Raw genomic sequence first — 18,327 nt, 5'->3', positions numbered from 1 at the left:
ACATCTACTAATCATACATATCTAATACCTTGTTATGCATAATTTATTTTGTATCAAAATTCAAGAGATCATCTGTGAGATTTTCTCTCTTCACAAGAGGCCTTGAATAATGGCATTGCAGAAATAGTATATATTGCCGCAGTATGACTGCTAGAGTACAGTCAGCTTTAGTACAGAATTTTTAGTAGTGTACCCAATTAAGGTAACCATCTGTATAGTTCTAAGTCAATCAACTATATTATAAATATAAATTTCAAAAATCAGATATTTTCCTTGAGAATTCATCATCAACAGACCCTCGAATCTCCTAAGATATTGTTCACATTTGCAAAATCACTTATCAGATAAACAAAACCTTGAAAGAGGACGCTGCAGAAATAGTATATATTGGCGTAGAACACCGACAGGAGTACAGTCAGCCGCAGATATGATCCAACAGTTGGTAGTCCTCTTCTCCTTGGTGGCCGCCTCCTACGGCTTCATCTTCCCACCAGGACTTCTCGGCAACGGCACCAATCCTCTGGCTCCCTTCCTTGGCTGAAGAAGTATTCTGTGTTATAAATTATAAGCTAAGTTACCCGAAACATAAAAGAGTAATAAAATGAACCATATTTGGTTACTATAATAATTCAGACAATACATTGCAACTAACTAATTAATATTATAAGAAAACGTTTTCCTAGATATTTATTTAATATATTAAAAATAAACGGATAAAACCTTTCATTTCCATAACTTATTTATCACCTCATCCACTTCATTGCAATATCTTTAACATCTTATGTCTAAATTCAAGTAATATTTCAATGTTTACAAACCCAAGATTATTTAATAATCATGGTTGATGATTGAATGTAGTTACTGAAATAGGATATTTAACAAAAAGGGGCTAATATGCAATGGATTATTAGTAACATAAATTCAAACCAGATTAAAAATAAAATCACGAGGGGAGGATAAAAACAAAGGCACTCCAACAAATTTTGGCGTCATCTCGTTTGAAAATCTTATTCAAGTACCTCAGTATCGACTAAGCGGACCACCAGAAAACTAGGAACGTAATATCCTTCATCTGAATTCACATTTAAGATTGAAGGATCTTGGAAAGCTTATTTTTGTTTAAATGTGTATCAATCAAACAACTCCGAGATAAAATAGATCGTTGCACAATTGAAATTGCTGCTCTCCAAAAGATCCAATGTACTAAACTGATATCTATCAAGAAGAACAGTCAACCAAATATCGATAATCAGCCAGCATGTCAAATTTCAACGGTCCAATTAAAAAAAAAAATTAACATTTTCTCACATCGTATACTTACTTATCATGTTTTGTTGTTTCATTTTTCTTTACACACATATTATATCTCACATTGTGCATCACATAAAATATTTGAATTCCTTATAAAAGGTTATAACTGACATATTGTCAAACTTTTCAGAAATAAGAAAAAAAGAATTAGTAGTTGTGACAATAGATTGGGATGATTTGTTCATTCTGGTTACAGACGACCTGTCACTCAGATTGTTTTTTTTCGTATGTGTATAAAAATTAAAATTTTAAATGAATATATTTATTAAAGTGATCTCCAGTACTAATGATCCACAAAGAAAAAAATATTTGAATACTCACCAACAATACTACAAGCGTACGTCAGTATGGCGGAAATATGTAAATACAAAAGTAATATATCCAGATAATATTACTCTTACTTATAAATAAATTCCATGATGGGGAGACATAAGTGAAAGCCCAGTCGATATATTTTTTACGTCAGTTGAGAAGCTAGAAGGAAAAGGCCCCTGCACGCTACATATGTTTAGATTTAAAACAACCTTAGATACAGCTTGCCTGGAAAAAAGAGGCATAAAAATGATCGGCCTGGAGAAAAAGCTCAAAATGACAGATGAGTTATGGTAGATTATTCACGTCATCTTTTCTAGTATATTGTGCTAAACATTACGTACTATCGATCTTGAAAATTATTACTAGAATTAAAATTGCATTTATACAACATATTATATGACTAGGAAAGGTTCTACCCAAGGTTTTTTCTTTTTTTTTTTATTGGTTGAAACGATGTTTTTCATTTTCCACAAGTCATCTACTCTGTGGGGTGTCAGAGTGATGTGCTGGGATCTCAAAAACTCTGCTCAATTCCTCAAACAAAGGGTCATGTAGTATTTACGTGATTTAATATTATTTAGTAATACTTTTAAATATTTTACTTAGTGATATGGTAAAATAAATAAACAATACTGCATCATTTATTTATTTTATAATTTTATTAATTGATGTACACATTTTGATTCTGTAATTTTAATTAATATTTTTTCTATTACTTTTTATAGGTATTTGTGTGCACGTACCCTTCTATTACTAAATGCTCAATATTGTACCAGATTGTTATACTTATTAATAAACAAGTTTAAGTTTTAAAGCTTTAAAAAAATGTATCCAATTAAATTCTTTACTATACACGTGTTTTACTTGGTATAAATATAGTATTGATGGCTTTTAGAAAAATTTAAAATTTGGAACCCGAACCAAAGGCACAGTGTTTCTTTTTATCACTTTTTACATTGATTTATATTAATATATATTTTTGTAGCGAACTGAAAAACATCAATATAACTGAAAAAAAATGAACCACACTAAAAAAAAAATTCCTTATTGTGTAGGACAGTTAAATTTATCCCTGACAATAATCTAAGGCCTTGGTGAAGTAGGGATAAATGCTAACGATGTTTACTACCCAATATCTGGGTAAAATTTAAAAAAATGAAACAGATCGTGAAACGAAATCACTTACAAATAAAGGAATATGATTTAATGTGAAAAAGGAACTAATTTTTATTTTATTTTTTGCAAGTATTTTTATTTATATAGAAATATATAATACCTGCATTTAATTTTTCAAGAGCCAAATACAAATACATTCAAGCCCTTCTGTTTACCCGGGAAAGTTTAACTTTTGTATTTGAAAAAATATATTTAGCTGTCTATTCTAGTGGTTCTTATTGAATATATATATTTGGTCGTGATAATAATAATAATAAAGCAATTTATTTATTTTTATTTTTGGAAGCGTTTCTTAGAAATATTACTTTTAACTCTGGAGTTGTAAACTGCTAATTGTAAATAGTTTTAAATTTTTTAATCATAAAAATTTAATATATAAAATGAAAAAAAGGTTTCGTGTTATAAAAGCAAATAGCTCATTACATTATTTTTAATATAAGATAGTCATACTAAATATTGAGTTGTATATTTTATTATTTTATATATATTTTAAAAATAATTAGTACATGAGTCTGAGTTATAATTATTATCGTTACAAATGATCGTTTTTCTTTTTCGGCTTTCAAGAGAAACTTAGTTCTCGAATGACTGCGGCATGGTTGGAGAACAGATCTATCTATTTTTTCCCTAAAAGACTGCCATTTACTGTTTATACGGGATATTAATACAGAGACTGGCTCTAGAGAGACAATACAGATATAAGTAATTGTACAGTCTACAGCTCTCCCCTATGTTAGATATTTACGACACTGGCTCTCGGCCACCGCGCCATTGTGTTCTCTAAGGACCCAGAACTTCATTGGGTAAGGATAGCCGTTGTCTACTGGGAAGCTTCAGCAAGCGATAACTAATCATTCTTTAGGAACTGTCGATATCTGACCAGACGACTGCAGCCTAGCTTAGAAAGTCCCAACAGTAATACAGATAAATGTTAAGACTCAATCTAAAGATGATTTTTGAAGAAAGTCCGGGTGCCAGTCAATAAAGATATAAAAATAGTAAAAGAAAACTATTTATTGTAAACCAACGTTTCAAGAATGAAGTTCTGCTACCAACTGATGATTTTCAGTTGTGTTTTGAAAAAAAAAAAACAAGAGTTTTTTCAGAATGCCTAGGTGTTAGCATTAGTGGTATAGGAATATTGGCGGAATATATTATTTTAGACTTCTTGAGCGTCATACATTATCACCTGCATGGGAATCAGCTCTGAGGACATTTAATATTATTTATTCATTTTGTTTTATTTTTTAGCCTATTTATTGTGTTTTTAATTTACTTTTATCTTTTTAAATTTATATAATAGTTTTTACTAATTAATTGTTCTACTGCTGTGGCTATTTTATTTTTGATAATTTATTTTAATTTACGTAGCATTTGTGTAACGGATTGTACGTGTGTTGTGAATATATATATATATATATATATATATTATCCGATGTATTTCGGTAGCATTTATCTCAAGCTCTACTAGGATCTACTGGTGATAATGGTCATATTTTGTTTTTTGATCATATATTTCTCAGTATAAAAGTAAAGTGCATATTAAAATGTTTTATTTAATACTAGGCAGGGCAATGCTCCAAAAATTAAAATATATATATTAACAAAATTGAATAGTCTACGAAATAGCAATTGCCATTAATCAGTTTAAAAAAGTACAGAAAACATAAACCCACTTTAAATTAATTCGTTAAACACAATTTTCTTAAAACATATTTTTTTTAACTTGAAAAACTCTTTTGATTAACATTATATATTTTAAATTCCTTTTTCTGTCAAATTGTTTTTCCCATTGAAAACATTTATTGTCAACCATTGTTTAGTCTTTTTATTTTAAACAACTACAATTTTCACAAGCAACCCAAACAAACGTAATAATATTATAATAGCCATCAATCAGAGGGAGACATCGCCATTAGCAGCTTATCCCCTCCCCCACTCTTGAGGATTATATTCGGCCCAATGTTATGTTAGTTAATGGCCAGTGCAATGGGGACTGAATATGCATTTATGTACATGTTGTCTTAGCTAAGGGATGCATTTGCTCCTTGTTAACTGAATGGGAAGGAAACATCTGAATATAAATTTGTTTAATGTTACGATATTGTTTATACGAAGATTTCATTATTTTTTATTACTATTAAATTTTTACTCTATTTCATTGAAGAATAATTTATATATACTTCCACATAACACGCCTTACACGTAGACATAATGTTTACAAGCATTTATTAAAATGACAATCTATGAGATAAAATTATTTTTATCACTTTCAATTGACCTATTACTAGTAATTGGAAGATGTAGAAATACATTAGAATCATTTTTTATTTATTTTCATGTTTATCTCAAGAAATTTTCCATTTCGTTTGATTTTATATAATATTTATCAACCAAGATTTATTTATTACCAAAACCGAATTTTGCCCTCTTTGCTGGTTTCGACTGAAACAGGACTTATTTAGGTATATTCAAATTTACTTTTTTTTTTTTTTGTTCATACGACAAATAGAAGAACACAAAACAAAAAACAGAGCTAAAGAAATCAATAGAAAATGATGCATAAATACAAAATTTTTAAAAACTATTAATGTACACCTACACAAAGATTAGTAAGCATCAACATAAATATTGAATTTACAAATAATTAATAGAATAAAAAATACATATTTTTGGTACTCATAATTAAACATTTTTATATAACAAGATAAGAAAAGGAAAGACTCCACATTTACATTAATTAAGTTCTGTCGACCATCAGGGAATTTTCGCCATGCAGTATAATATTTTAATAACACATTTTATAGAAAAGGAGATTGGCTATGGTTCCAACTTAAACTTATTTTTACCTTGCGTTGGATCTTATGGCATTGATGGTTTAGATAGGAATAATACACTCTCCCTCCAAAGTATTGCAAGACCCATAATTCTCGTGATTTTATTGGTTTTGACCTTAATCCATAATTTGTTTATATTTATAATAATATTATTTATTAAATGAGAAACATTAAGGATTAGAAACATTATTTTTATTCACTGTTTACCAACAAAGGAAATTTTGCTTTATTCATTTCAAATTTCCTTTCAGTCCATGTTTATCTTTCGTTTGCCTCAAGTCTGTTCTCTCTTTTCTCTTTAGCCTAGTTATAACAATTAATTTGATTCACAATGAATCGTTGAAGCCTCGATGATTAGGTCAGAAAAATCTCTCTCTCTGAAGAAACCAAATCATTGCGTTATATCAATAATCGCTTTGGGATTCATTATTCTTCCATTTCAAGGACCATAATAAGGTACAGAGAGACTAGTAGTCATTCGAGGCGACCAGCTTCAGGGGTCCCAGGATTACTAATCCCATAGATGGCCGCTTCATTCAAACTCATGTACTACGGAAGCGTTATTCTACAGCTTCTTTCATTAAAAACTTTGTCGCTGGTGTTCGAGGGATATCAATCTCGGAATCAACGGTCATTAGAAGACTTATAGAGTCAAATCTCTGCTCAAGATGGCTAGTGAAAGTTCCTCTTCTCAACGCAGTACTCAATAAAGAGATTGAGACTTGGAAGGAAACACCAATCTTGGACTATAGAGGAATGGAAAAAAGATTTATTCACTGATGGGACGAGAGTGGCCATTAACAGACCAGATGGCCGAGTTTGGAGAGGACCTGGAGAACGATATAGTCAGTGTTATAGATTAGAAACTGAGCCATTTGCGGGGAGGAGAGGGGGGAAGGTTCTATCATGTTCTGGGGTGGTATATCTTATGTAGAAATGATTCTTCAAAAGCATGTAGAGCCTTTTATGCCTTTATAGGCTCTGAATCGTAGCTCATGTATGATAATGCCCGTCCTCAGAAGGCAAGATGTATTTCTGAGTACCTGAACATCACAATTATCCAGACCATTGATTGGCCCGCAAGAAGTCCTGACCTTAACCCAATCTAGCACGTATGGGATTATCTCAAAAGAAAGGTTTAGTCACGAGATTCACCTCTTACTACCCTTGAAATGCTAAAGACAACTGTATGGAGTGGAACAATATACCCCAGGATTTTCTTCAAATTCTTTTTACAAATATGCCAAGACGAGTGAAAGCAGTTATTGAAGGCAGAGAGGGCAATATACCTTATTAAATCTAAATTAAAAATTTAAATTGTAATTTATAAGTTGAATTGTAAAAGTCGAAACTTTCAAAAAGTTAGTTTTCTAACTTTTTTGTTTATTGGAAGCAATATTATAGTTTATTTTAATAAAACTTGTTTATGTCCAGTTGTAAAATTCAAATATTTCAAAGTGTTGGGATCCTTTTGACAGGGAATTTATATTTGATCTTTCAATTCAAGTTTTGTTCAGTCACTAGTTGCCTGCATCAGAGGCACCACAGGTTGTCTGCACCAGCAACAAGCGCAGCATAGAGCAAAAAGAGCATAAATTATTTAATTATATTTTAAAACACTCTAAAAACTTTTTTTTCAAAACCATTAAAATGCCACTTAAATTGATTAAGTCTTAGCAACCAAGGTCAAAAGATTTTGATTGTCAGAAAAGTTCGAATAACCTATGCTACCAATACTATGCTTTCTGAATAATTATCTGTTTCTCTTATCGAACCGTGTGTACGTTGGGTTTCTTCATGCACCTGAATGCATTAAAAATTATAGCATAGAGGAGCGTAAAATAGCGAAATACGATTATATTCGCAATTTGTATGTGCTCTAACATTGGAAGTTTTTTAAAGACATTTGCATATCTGAGGTCGGCAGTTAACGACTGTCCTTGTAAATATGTATAGGCCTCGGTTTGAATTATTTTATATTTTATTACCAAACCTAAAAAAGGCCTTATGTAAAAATTAGAAAAGCATTTTTAGATGTAATAACGAAAGCTTAGAAACTTTCGCTTAAGAAATGGAAAAAAGTTAAAAATTCAGAGTGAATTTGTTTACAGTAGCCCACTAGTAAATATAGAATACTACCATTCAGACTTCGTTAGATGAATGAATTTATTAGTATCTTGCTTGAAATAGTTATCGTCGTTGATTTAAATATTTGAAATTTACCTTATCATGACGTAATAACAATATGTTTGATCAATTTGCTTGGACGATTTTTTTTCCATCACCTAACCGGGACATGTGTATACCCATACAGAAAAACCGCTGAATTGTTTCTAATTTTTGTTTTCTAATTTATTTTTAATTTACATTATATTTTACTATAGTTTAATATTTTATTTTTCAATATACTTTAATAACTGATTTTTGGTTCTTTAATTTTACTAATATTAATCTAGAAACGTCACTAAATATAAATTAACAACCATGATATAGGTATTAAACAGTTTTTATTCCATCTCAAAGTGAATAGATATATAAAATGAATATTAATATCTTACCACAGACATAGATTACTAAAAAAAGGATACATTTGTCACAAGTTACATTGCTAAAAATTCACAAAGTCGTATACCACCAAAGAGCCTTCCTGAAGATGGTCTTCATCTCTTAGATAGGGCTGACGTACCACTCACCAATAAACTAAGAAATGTTTAAAAAAACACAAAAGTGGACAAGTGCCATAAGGGGAAACAGAAGAGAAGAAGTGGTTGTTGCAGGGGTAAGAATATTCCAAATTAACACACCTCCACTTAATCACAAAAGAGGACAAACCTATTGCCAAACCTGTCAGTCCCCATTATCGATAAAGCATATAATTGAAGAATGCTCATCATTTCGTCAAGCCTTCGAAAATAATAAAATTGCTCGTACAAGAGAATTGGCCCTTAAAGACTCAGCAGAATCCATAGACAAAATAATAAAATTTCTGAAAGAAACTCAACTTTATACTCAGATATAATCCACCAATATCTATAATAAAAATAAAAATCTAATCTAATCTAATCTAATCTCTTAGATAGGTCTAGCCAATCGTAATACACTGCGGAATGCTTCTTCATGCAATAATCAGACAGTGGGAAAATCATGCCCAGTATGTTTTCTAAATTTCTTTTTACAATGAATAGAATTATGTGGAAAAAGACACCACTTTCACTGCATGACCTTCAGGTCTCGACTGGAGCTAGCCTTGCAGTACCAGTTACAGCTTCCTCAGGTTTTTTTTGTTTTTATGATACCCTTATGTCCCATGATGACACCCTTGTTACCAATAGTTAAATTTCGTGGGACCACCACAGAAATAAAATTCACTCCCTCAGGCCGAATTCGAACTACGTCGCTGCAGATTCGAGATTGCAAAGACCTTAACTCGTACAACAGCTCAGAAAACTTTGAATAGGTACCAGTTAATGTACAACGTAGCATTATTTCAGGGACATCAAATAATGAGATTATAGGTTATATTTACTATAAAATATATTAGAGTATCATAAAATTCTAATTTAGGTGAAGTATCTTTCAATCAGTAAGGCATCAATATACTATTCATCCAAGTGGTCGAGGACTCTTTGCTGGCAGGCTAGGAACTTTACCCGCTTAACACTTTAATACCTATAAGGTCCTAAGTAAATTTGTTTATCTCATTTTCATTCCTTACTATGTTTAGCCAACCTTACACAAAAATATTAATTTTATGTATAAATAAATTTTAATGGATTTGGCATGCGTGTCACCTGTAGATGAAAATAGGCACTGACCAACAATATTGAAATGTTGGTCATGGATATAATTTACCTAACAATTATTTAACAGACATGTAGTATAGTGTTCATTTCAGGTTCTATGCTAAGCATGACTAAATCATTTGTCTGTTATATAATAAGTTTTATTCAATAGTTTTATTATATATTGTCTTGTATTTATAGGCAATAGTAACCGGGATCATAGAGCTCGCTCTCACCATGTTTACAAATCAAAAGTGCTAATTAAAAGTTCCATATATATAATGTTCCTGAATTGGTATATATCACGTACTATTTGAGTAGTCTTCTTCCTCTGGCAGAAATAATCACTCTAACTATCTCTACACTTAAAACAATTCCTATAATAAAGCCTGAAATTCAGAACCCACCTCGAACTGTAAAACAGTCTGTAACAATGCTACATCAGTCCCTTACGCAAAAAAAATAAGACCACATCTGTCAAGTATAAACAAGGGTTGTCGCATCTTTTAGAAAATATTCCGGATTATTTTTTAATATACACTGAAGGTTCTAAATCCGAAAGCTCAACCGCCTCATCTTTCGTTACTCGCGACTCAACCCACAAATTTAAATTACATAAGTTATGCTCAATATACACCGCCGACTTCCACGCCATAGCGTCAGCCCTCCATTTTTGCCTTTCAATAACTCAGAAGACAATTGTAATAATCTCAGATTCGTTGAGCTCTCTAAAAAGTTTGAGAAACATGTACCTCGGACATCCACTCATAATAAGAATACAATCTTTTCTTCTAAAACTAACACAACAAGGTAAGTCCATAATTTTCATATGGGCTCCAAGCCACGTTGGTAGTGTTGGTAACGAGGTTGCAGACAAAGCTGCCAGAGAGCCACTCACGCTTCCTGACCGAGACACCGTTCTTACACCATCAGAACTCAGTAGACCCGTTAAATTACAAATATTGGAAATATGGAAGGTCAAGTGGGTTGAAAGTTATCCGAGTAAATTAAAAGGAATCAAATGATCAGTAAGACCATGGTCGACATCCATCCGCAGGGAGGAAGTTGCTCTAACCCGCTTGAGAATTGGCCTTACTCTCCTCACGCACTCTTACCTGATCAGAAAACTGCCACTAACGTGCAAATATTGTCAGTCCATTATCACGATTAAACCTATTTTTGAAGAATTTACTCACTATTTGCCAACAGTAAACAGGATAGGACTGACCCCAAATTTATCAGAAGCTCTCACAGATGAGGAAGCAAAAGTTACATTAGGGTTTAAATTTTTAAAAACACATCGCCTTCTTTCTAAATTATCACTCCTCTTCGATTTTAGTTTTTGTTTTTTTATTTTAACTATCCATTACTTTTATTTTTACATTTGTTTGAATCACACGTGTGTGTGTGTAGGGGGGGGAGAGGGAGGGTCCGTGTGTGCGTGCGTGTGGTGTTCGTAGCTGTATCCATAGTATATCATAGGTGTTGATGACCAAAGGGTTTTACGCCTTTAAACAACAACAAACAAATAATTATGAGTTGATTCGTCGCAAACCGATATACTTAACATTGGTTTGGCCATTAATATTAAAATCTTTGAACAATTGAAGTTTTCCTAGACAATGGAAAAATCTACATTTTGTAACTTTATTTTATAAAATATCAGGAAAATAACTAAATTCTTTTTTTATGTCTATTCAATCATACCAGAAATAAATTATAATTATACTTTTATGTCTCATTATATAATTAAAAATATTTTTAAACACAGGATTTTACCACTACCTTCATACGGTCGTTGGAATCATCTAATGGACAATCATTTTAAAGAAAACAGTGGATCGTAATGAAGTGACTTAGGATGAATGCCAATTGGTCTCAAACTTTGGTGCTAAATATGTATATTCATAAAATAAATTGGCCTCTTAATATTTATGTTACCAGTGATGCGGCGAGAGGGATGCGCTGGGATCTCTTGAGCTCTGCTCTACCCCTCACACGTGGGGGATAGAGTGGGGTCGGGGATCCTCAGGTCGATTCTGTAAATATTGTATATATTATTTTATTATTTATTTTTCATACAGATAGTCTGATTATGTTCATTTGTCTATCCTTTTGTTTGTATATATTTTAAGAGTTTTTTATTTACTTTTTTTTTTTGAGATCATTTATCAATATTACCTATTGCCCACAACTGTGTGACAGATTGTAATATCTATCAATAAATAAATCTATCAATTTCAAATATTTATGTATTTGATTTTATTATGTACCACAAAACGTAAAATACAAAACGTAAAAATTTAAATTTTAAAAATTTTTTTCTCTCTTTATCGTTCATAATGGTTCCTTATTGAAAATAATAAACCAAAAAATTAATAAGATAGGATGGTTCAAGATTTCATATGGAAAAATAAACTTCAAAATAGATTATAGTACACATCAGTCATTGGTTCTATATTTACCGCTAAATAATCAATACATTTGTAATTTATTACATTCATATAGAGATATTGAAGAATCGTTTATTTATAATACTGGATTGGGAGTGACTACTCCGAAAGTATGCATGATTTGCTTGATCTGTGGGATGTGCTGGACATGTCCTGGTACGACGAGGCACTGATTGGCTCCACTGGCTTGTGGATTACTCTGGCAGGAGAATACTGGGCTGAGACAGCAAGGTTGTCCACCGCTTGGAGAACACTGAAACAGAAGTAGAAGAATTAGTAATGACTTATTATATCATCATTCGCATTTGAATGGCAGCTGAAATACTCACTGGATTGCCGTTCATGATACAATTAGAAGTGACGATGGAAGAAGGACTGATTTGCTCGAAGGCCAAGAACTGTTGGATCCCTTGTGGTGTGTTCAGGTTGATACCTGGTGAGATATTAAACACAAATTTCACATCATTATTTTTTAGTATCAAGTCATATTTTGCACATATTATTAAATAAATCACAAACTGTTGATAGGATTGCAATTTTATTAAATTTCCATAAAAATATTCGATAAAAATCAATTCTATTAAGTTATTTAACGGCTAATAAAAATAAAATAAAATTAATAGACTTATCAGCCGTGTTATGGTTGAAGATTTATGATATAATTGATAATCACTGATATAATAATTTCATACGTGTTTATAATCCTTGACTAATTTAATAATTTAATACTGCACCTAGCATAGAATTATCTAAAGTTTTGTTTTTATTACGTTTATTACTCCAGTTATCTGATTGTTGTGCTTGAGTGCTCATAAGTTTAAAAATTATTTAGTTTACAATTATCGAAATAAATGTTTGCTTCATTAAACTACTGATTATTTCAATAATGAATACCATTTAATTTTCATCGATACAAAATTGATTTAAATTAATGCTTGAAGTACCACAAATAGGTTGTTCCTTCCCAAGATTGTCAATTGTAAATGAAACATTCCACATATTTACTTATTGTATTTATTATTTTGTACTGATGTAAATTAAGTTAAATAAATAATTTACATTGAAACCGAAATTCAGAAAAACGTTTATACTACTCCATACCTGCAGGTACACTTTGGGCAGAAACAGCTGCGACTCCAGCTAACAGTAAGATACAGAACCTCATGATGTTACAGTTGCTTCTCAGCTGGTGATGGTACAATGTGCTCCTCTAGACTACAGCTGCTATTATATACCCTAAGGAGTAGGACCATAAAACTATGTCCTTTGATAAGGCAGGTAGCAACTTGTAAGCCCACGTGTGGGAGAATTATTCTTACTAGGTCATAATAGATTGCAATATTTAATAATGGTATCTGAATTTTAATTATATTCCATCATTAAAAAAATTAATGGCTAACAATTGTGCCGCTTTTGGGTTTTCAGTTATATCGGAAATTTCAGTCAACGTTATTATGTGTGAGAAGCTTTTTCAATACATAAACGGTGAGTTACCAACATCTTCTATCAGGAGATTAATTAAATTTACAAAAAACATTTATTCCAGGAGTTTCACCATTGTCTATAAGGAGAAAACGTAGTTTTAACGGTTGTTAAAATTAGAATAGCGGCAGCAACTCCATTAGGACTTAGTCAATCGTAACAGTTACTGATTTCAGTTTTCAATTGTGTTTTCGTAAGGTGTCACTATTCTCGCCATTTTTAGTTGTGTACTTCTAATTTAGAAATTGAAATGAAAATATAATATCTTGTGTATTGCATTATATTATAATGTATTCTGTAACCATATATAAAAATAAAGACGTTTGAAAATAAAAAATATATATATCTTGTGTAATTACATATTAACATGGTTATAAAATTATATTTTTAGAAGATTTTTGGAAATAAAAAAAGTACCTTCATCAGAATTCAGTCCATTAATTATTCATTATTCATGATGAAAATGTTGTGAACAGTAATTTCTATGCGTTATTTAAAAATTTACCATCACCGGCTGTATGTTCTTATATAATGTAATTTAATTACATCAGCTATAATTGACGGGTTAAAGAAAAGTATTTAAGGACACTTAGGCCATGCCTTAACTGAACATAGCACGACCGGATGACGACAAATGTCGCTTAGTCAAAGAAAAAATCCATTTGATGTTCAGTTAGGACACTCAACTATATTAAGTGACCAAGTGACATCCGCTGCCCAATAATACCTGACCTGAACAGCTTGCCAAAACTATTTATCGTTCTTTATATGTCTGAAATTGATATTACTAATATTTATGATAATTATAGTCTTATTTAACGTAGTTAGAAGAACTTAAATGCTTAAAATAATAAAAGACTGAAAATTTGTAACATAAAACGTATACCATATACGTATGCTATATTAATCATTGAGCCTCTACATTTGTGTATGAAAAAATTTACTTAGATTTCACAAATATTAGATATAATTTAAATAAATCAGTTAGTATTCAAGTTAAGTCTTAATACTCTTTATTATTTCTTCAACAGCCCAACGTTTCGGCCAATTCGACCATCCTCAAGGGCAATATTAAGTATAAATTTACACCTCACATATAATTATTTAAAAACTTATTGTAGGCTTTTCTACCCGAGTCATTAATGGCAGTCAAATCACTTAATAATAATTAAACCAATGTAATCAGAATTAGAACATAATATGTTTTAAGAAAAAAAAAATATCAATTCTCACAACTGAATTTTCTCATCTGAAGAATATAATTGCCATTTTGTCAAAGCTTCCTTTATCTTCACCTTTATAATTACTTTAAATCAATCCTATATTGATCCCAATTATTTCTTCTGACCGATCAACGACTTCAAAATTTTTCCTCCTTGTATTTTTGCCATTGGTTTTCCAGTAACCTTTTTTTGGGCCATTAACTATTAAACCGAATCTTTTTTAAACTCTATTCTGAATATTTTATTCCCCCCTTCTATACCCGATTTAAGCTCAAGAATATAATTACCTGTATTTTATGATTTATTTTAAATATTTCTTTGAATATTACCATTATCCAAGGAAATATTAAAAATCAATTATATAAAATTTGATTCAGAAATTTAATGGTATAGACCAAATCAAAGAGTCTTTTAGCTTATTTCTTTTGATTTGGAAATATATTAATATTTTTAGATGTAAGCTCGCAAATGTAACATTTTAGACTAATATCATCGACAAAAGTAAAGTATTTTTAATAATAAACGTAAGATCATCAAAATTGGTCTACAAAAGGGATCTTTATTAACAGAGATATTCAAAATATCTTGAAGCCAATTCATAATCCTTTGAATTCGACACTTTTTCACGTCACTTATCAGCAACTCGACAACACCTTTTCCCGAAAACTTACACTCTAGAATCGTGATATACATTACAACTTTAGAACAAAGCATAATGAAATTAGGTTTATATATTTTTTTCTGAACATTAAAGAACATATGTTTATACAAATATTTTTATATATATATTTCTTATAGGTTTCTACAATATGAAAATTCTGAAGCAATGGTCAATTCGCATAATAAGTTGATTTGTGCATGTTTTACATGAAGATGTAATATCTATCTGAAACTCATCTTCATTAGTGCTTACATCACGATACTCACTGGTGTCGGTCGTTTGGCCATTTTTTTGTATTAAAAAATGATCATAAAATGAAAGAAATGGTTTGGAAATTACTGATGGTATATTATGAAATCACAATACTGTTTAACTACTACAAAGATCTTTACTATTCGGCGATTCAATACGGTCTGAGTTCTTGTCAATTTCTTTTTTCAGTTTTCGGATTTCTTTATTATCGTATCAAGTTTCCCAATATCATTAAACCATACTCGTGCACCCTTGTTACACTAATTCTACATATTACTCAATGGATTAGAGAAGTGTTTAGTCCGCCGTGAATACACTTCGCACTTTCTCTTTCGACGTAAATCCGGTTAATTTGTTTATCATGTATCTTGACATTTCAATAGGAAACTACAGGGAAAAAAATCGTTAGTTAAAAAATTGCGGTGGAATAAGTTCATTCTCGGTAATCGCTAATAAACTGAGGGTTAATAATTTCCAAATAATGTCTTTAAAAAATTGTCGGATATAATAATTTAAATGTCTAGAAGGCTTAAAACAAAATACTACAAATTTTCCAGAACATTAAACATTAAAACTTACTATTTTTTTTGACAATAATTTCCAAAAAAATAATCATAAAAGAACTGAAAATAATCATATATTTTTTGCAGCTACTGTTTTTTTTTTCATATTTCAATTTCAAAATTTCCTCTTAAATAGAAATAAAAACATTACAAAAAGATATTTGTTTATAAAAGTCGACAATTAAAATGTTGTGTTATAGAGTTTTGTAACATGATTTTTGTTACTTCACAACAATTTGCCAAAAATTATTTATAAAGGAGCTGACAGTTCCTTTCTATTTTTTAAATGAAAACTAGATTAATTACTCTTTCTTATTATATAGAAATAAATAATAAGATATGCGGGAAAGCATAAATCTGTAAAAAATATTTTTTTTTAAATATTTATTCATTGCTATTTACAACTGTACATTATAATACATTTAGTAAATCTGATCTAAGTTAAATTGAGGTGTTTCAGGCGTGTAGAGAAACTACACATTGGTAGCACTCTAATGACATTTTACATTAGCTGGTCTCGTGCCCATCTTCTTTTCAGGTGCCTCGGAGGATTGTCAAGAATGAAAGAGGATCCAAGATTAGAAACTAGGGGGTTTGAGTGTAAAAATTATTTAAATCTATAAAATGCTGTATTATAGAATGGTATATAATATTGATCGCGTTGGAGCCGTGGAACGTAACCGTCAGAACTAGAACTTCTGCAGTCTTTCTTGTGATATTAGGTCGCCGTGTCTGGTTTAGGTACTCTGAAGATCTGGCTACATAATATAAGTACCATAAATTAGGAAAAAAATTTTATTTTTTCGCGAAAGATTCAGGTCAAATCGATATAACATGGAGCACTTATAATATTAAAAATAGTTTTTGCTTTTATAAACTGACAAAATCTGAAATTCAGTTTAAATATTTTTACTGCATGAGTTGAACACTTTGTCATCTTGTGTTAGTTAATATAATGATAAAAGTCAAAATGTACGTTACGATTCTAAATAAAATTATTTATACAGTTATACTGTGATATTGCTGTTATGTTAATAGTAGACACACTATATTAATTGTTAATAATTAAATTAAATAATCATAAAGCAACTTCATGTTAATGGTCATTGCCTTCCTTTATATGAATTTTTTACTCTAAACTATGCTTTTTCGAGTTATATGCGAGAACTGAACTCATGAGTATATAATTGTCCTGGCCTCATAACTTTAACTTAGAACTTGAACGATGGGGTTGTGTCTCAACTATGTGTTTATTAATTGGGTCACATCAGTTCTTATGTGCTCATGACGTGGGTGATAGCGAGGTTTCTAATAAATAGGTGTTTACAACATGTAAGATATAACTTATTACTATTATTTAACCTAACTATATCCTTAATTATCACTATATTGTTATCGATATAACATAGAGAACTTATGATAGTAGTGTCTAAACACACAAACAAATTATTATAATTATAAAATAACAAATAGGAAAAGGATGTCTCCTAAATATAATTATAATTTGACGAATGAATATCTTAGGACACATTAACTTAAAAAAAAGATAAACATGAATCGTTTAAATCTTATTCCCCCTTTAAAATAAGACTTAAAAAACTTCAGTAGCTTTCCCAAAAATGGTCAATTCTGATTAATGATATTTATATAATTTATGAACCACAACACGACAAGAAAGTTTAGATTTAGACATTAAAGAATAGTAAGGAACATCAAATAAAATTTTGATCAAGATAAATTAATTTTTATTTTAATACATGTAAATAATAATGATATTTTGTGCTTTAAAGTAAAATATATGATAATTAAAAAAAAAATATGACATCTAATAGCTTATGCTACAGGATTAGGGGTAACTACTCCAAAAGTGTGCATAATCTGCCTGATCTGTGGGATGTGCTGGACGTGTCCTGGTACGACGAGGCACTGTTCTGCACCGTTGGCCAGAGGATTGCTCTGGCAGGAGAAGACTGGGCTAAGGCAGCAAGGTTGTCCACCGTTTGGAGAGCACTGTAATACAACATTTTTAGTATTTATTTATTAGTAATTATTTTAAAATATAATAAAAATAAGGTAATAAAATCGTTTAAAAGATGTACAAAAAAATGTAACATTATTAAAAAAACATTTACAGGATTTCCGTTCATTATGCAGTTGGAGGTGACAATGGAGGATGGGTTGATCTGTTCAAAGGCCAAGAACTGCTGAATCCCTTGCATCGTGTTGAGGTTGATACCTAGCAAGGAAATTTAATGTATAGCTTGAAAATAAT

The 18,327-nt window shown here is 30.6% G+C and overlaps 2 protein-coding genes across 2 annotated transcripts in view; both read right to left on the bottom strand.

Moving 5' to 3' along the window:
- Positions 1-11,851: 11,851 nt before the first annotated feature.
- LOC106691260 (uncharacterized) lies at positions 11,852-13,082 on the bottom strand. Its single transcript, XM_014436972.2, has 3 exons — positions 12,976-13,082; positions 12,204-12,307; positions 11,852-12,127 (listed from the first exon to the last, which is right to left on the bottom strand). Exons 1-3 carry the CDS (start codon positions 13,037-13,039, stop codon positions 11,951-11,953), a joined length of 345 nt encoding a protein of 114 aa, XP_014292458.1. The 5' UTR covers positions 13,040-13,082; the 3' UTR covers positions 11,852-11,950.
- Positions 13,083-17,777: 4,695 nt separating this feature from the next.
- The window catches only part of LOC106691263 (uncharacterized), a 1,502-nt gene continuing 952 nt past the window's right edge, over positions 17,778-18,327 (bottom strand). Inside the window, exons 2-3 of the mRNA XM_014436976.3 lie at positions 18,188-18,291; positions 17,778-18,065 (exon numbers count right to left, since the gene is read on the bottom strand). Of these exons, the coding sequence (XP_014292462.1) occupies positions 17,889-18,065; positions 18,188-18,291 (281 nt within the window). The 3' untranslated portion in view covers positions 17,778-17,888. The remainder of the gene's footprint in view (positions 18,066-18,187; positions 18,292-18,327) is intronic.

The sequence above is a fragment of the Halyomorpha halys genome, unplaced genomic scaffold, assembly GCF_000696795.3.
Source record: "Halyomorpha halys isolate HHAL.00 unplaced genomic scaffold, Hhal_1.1 Scaffold2195.1, whole genome shotgun sequence".
Classification (NCBI taxonomy): Eukaryota; Metazoa; Arthropoda; class Insecta; order Hemiptera; family Pentatomidae; genus Halyomorpha; species Halyomorpha halys.
The sequence above is the reverse complement of the archived record's forward strand: the minus strand, read 5'-3'. Positions and strand labels throughout refer to the sequence as shown.

Excerpts from the sequence above, each read along its gene's own strand:
- LOC106691260 (XM_014436972.2), bottom strand. The coding sequence starts at position 13,039 with ATGAGGTTCTGTATCTTACTGTTAGCTGGAGTCGCAGCTGTTTCTGCC. Across the intron at positions 12,308-12,975 it reads TGCCCAAAGTGTACCTGCAG|GTATCAACCTGAACACACCA; the intron begins GTATGGAGTAGT and ends ATATCTCACCAG. Across the intron at positions 12,128-12,203 it reads GTATCATGAACGGCAATCCA|TGTTCTCCAAGCGGTGGACA; the intron begins GTGAGTATTTCA and ends CTTCTGTTTCAG.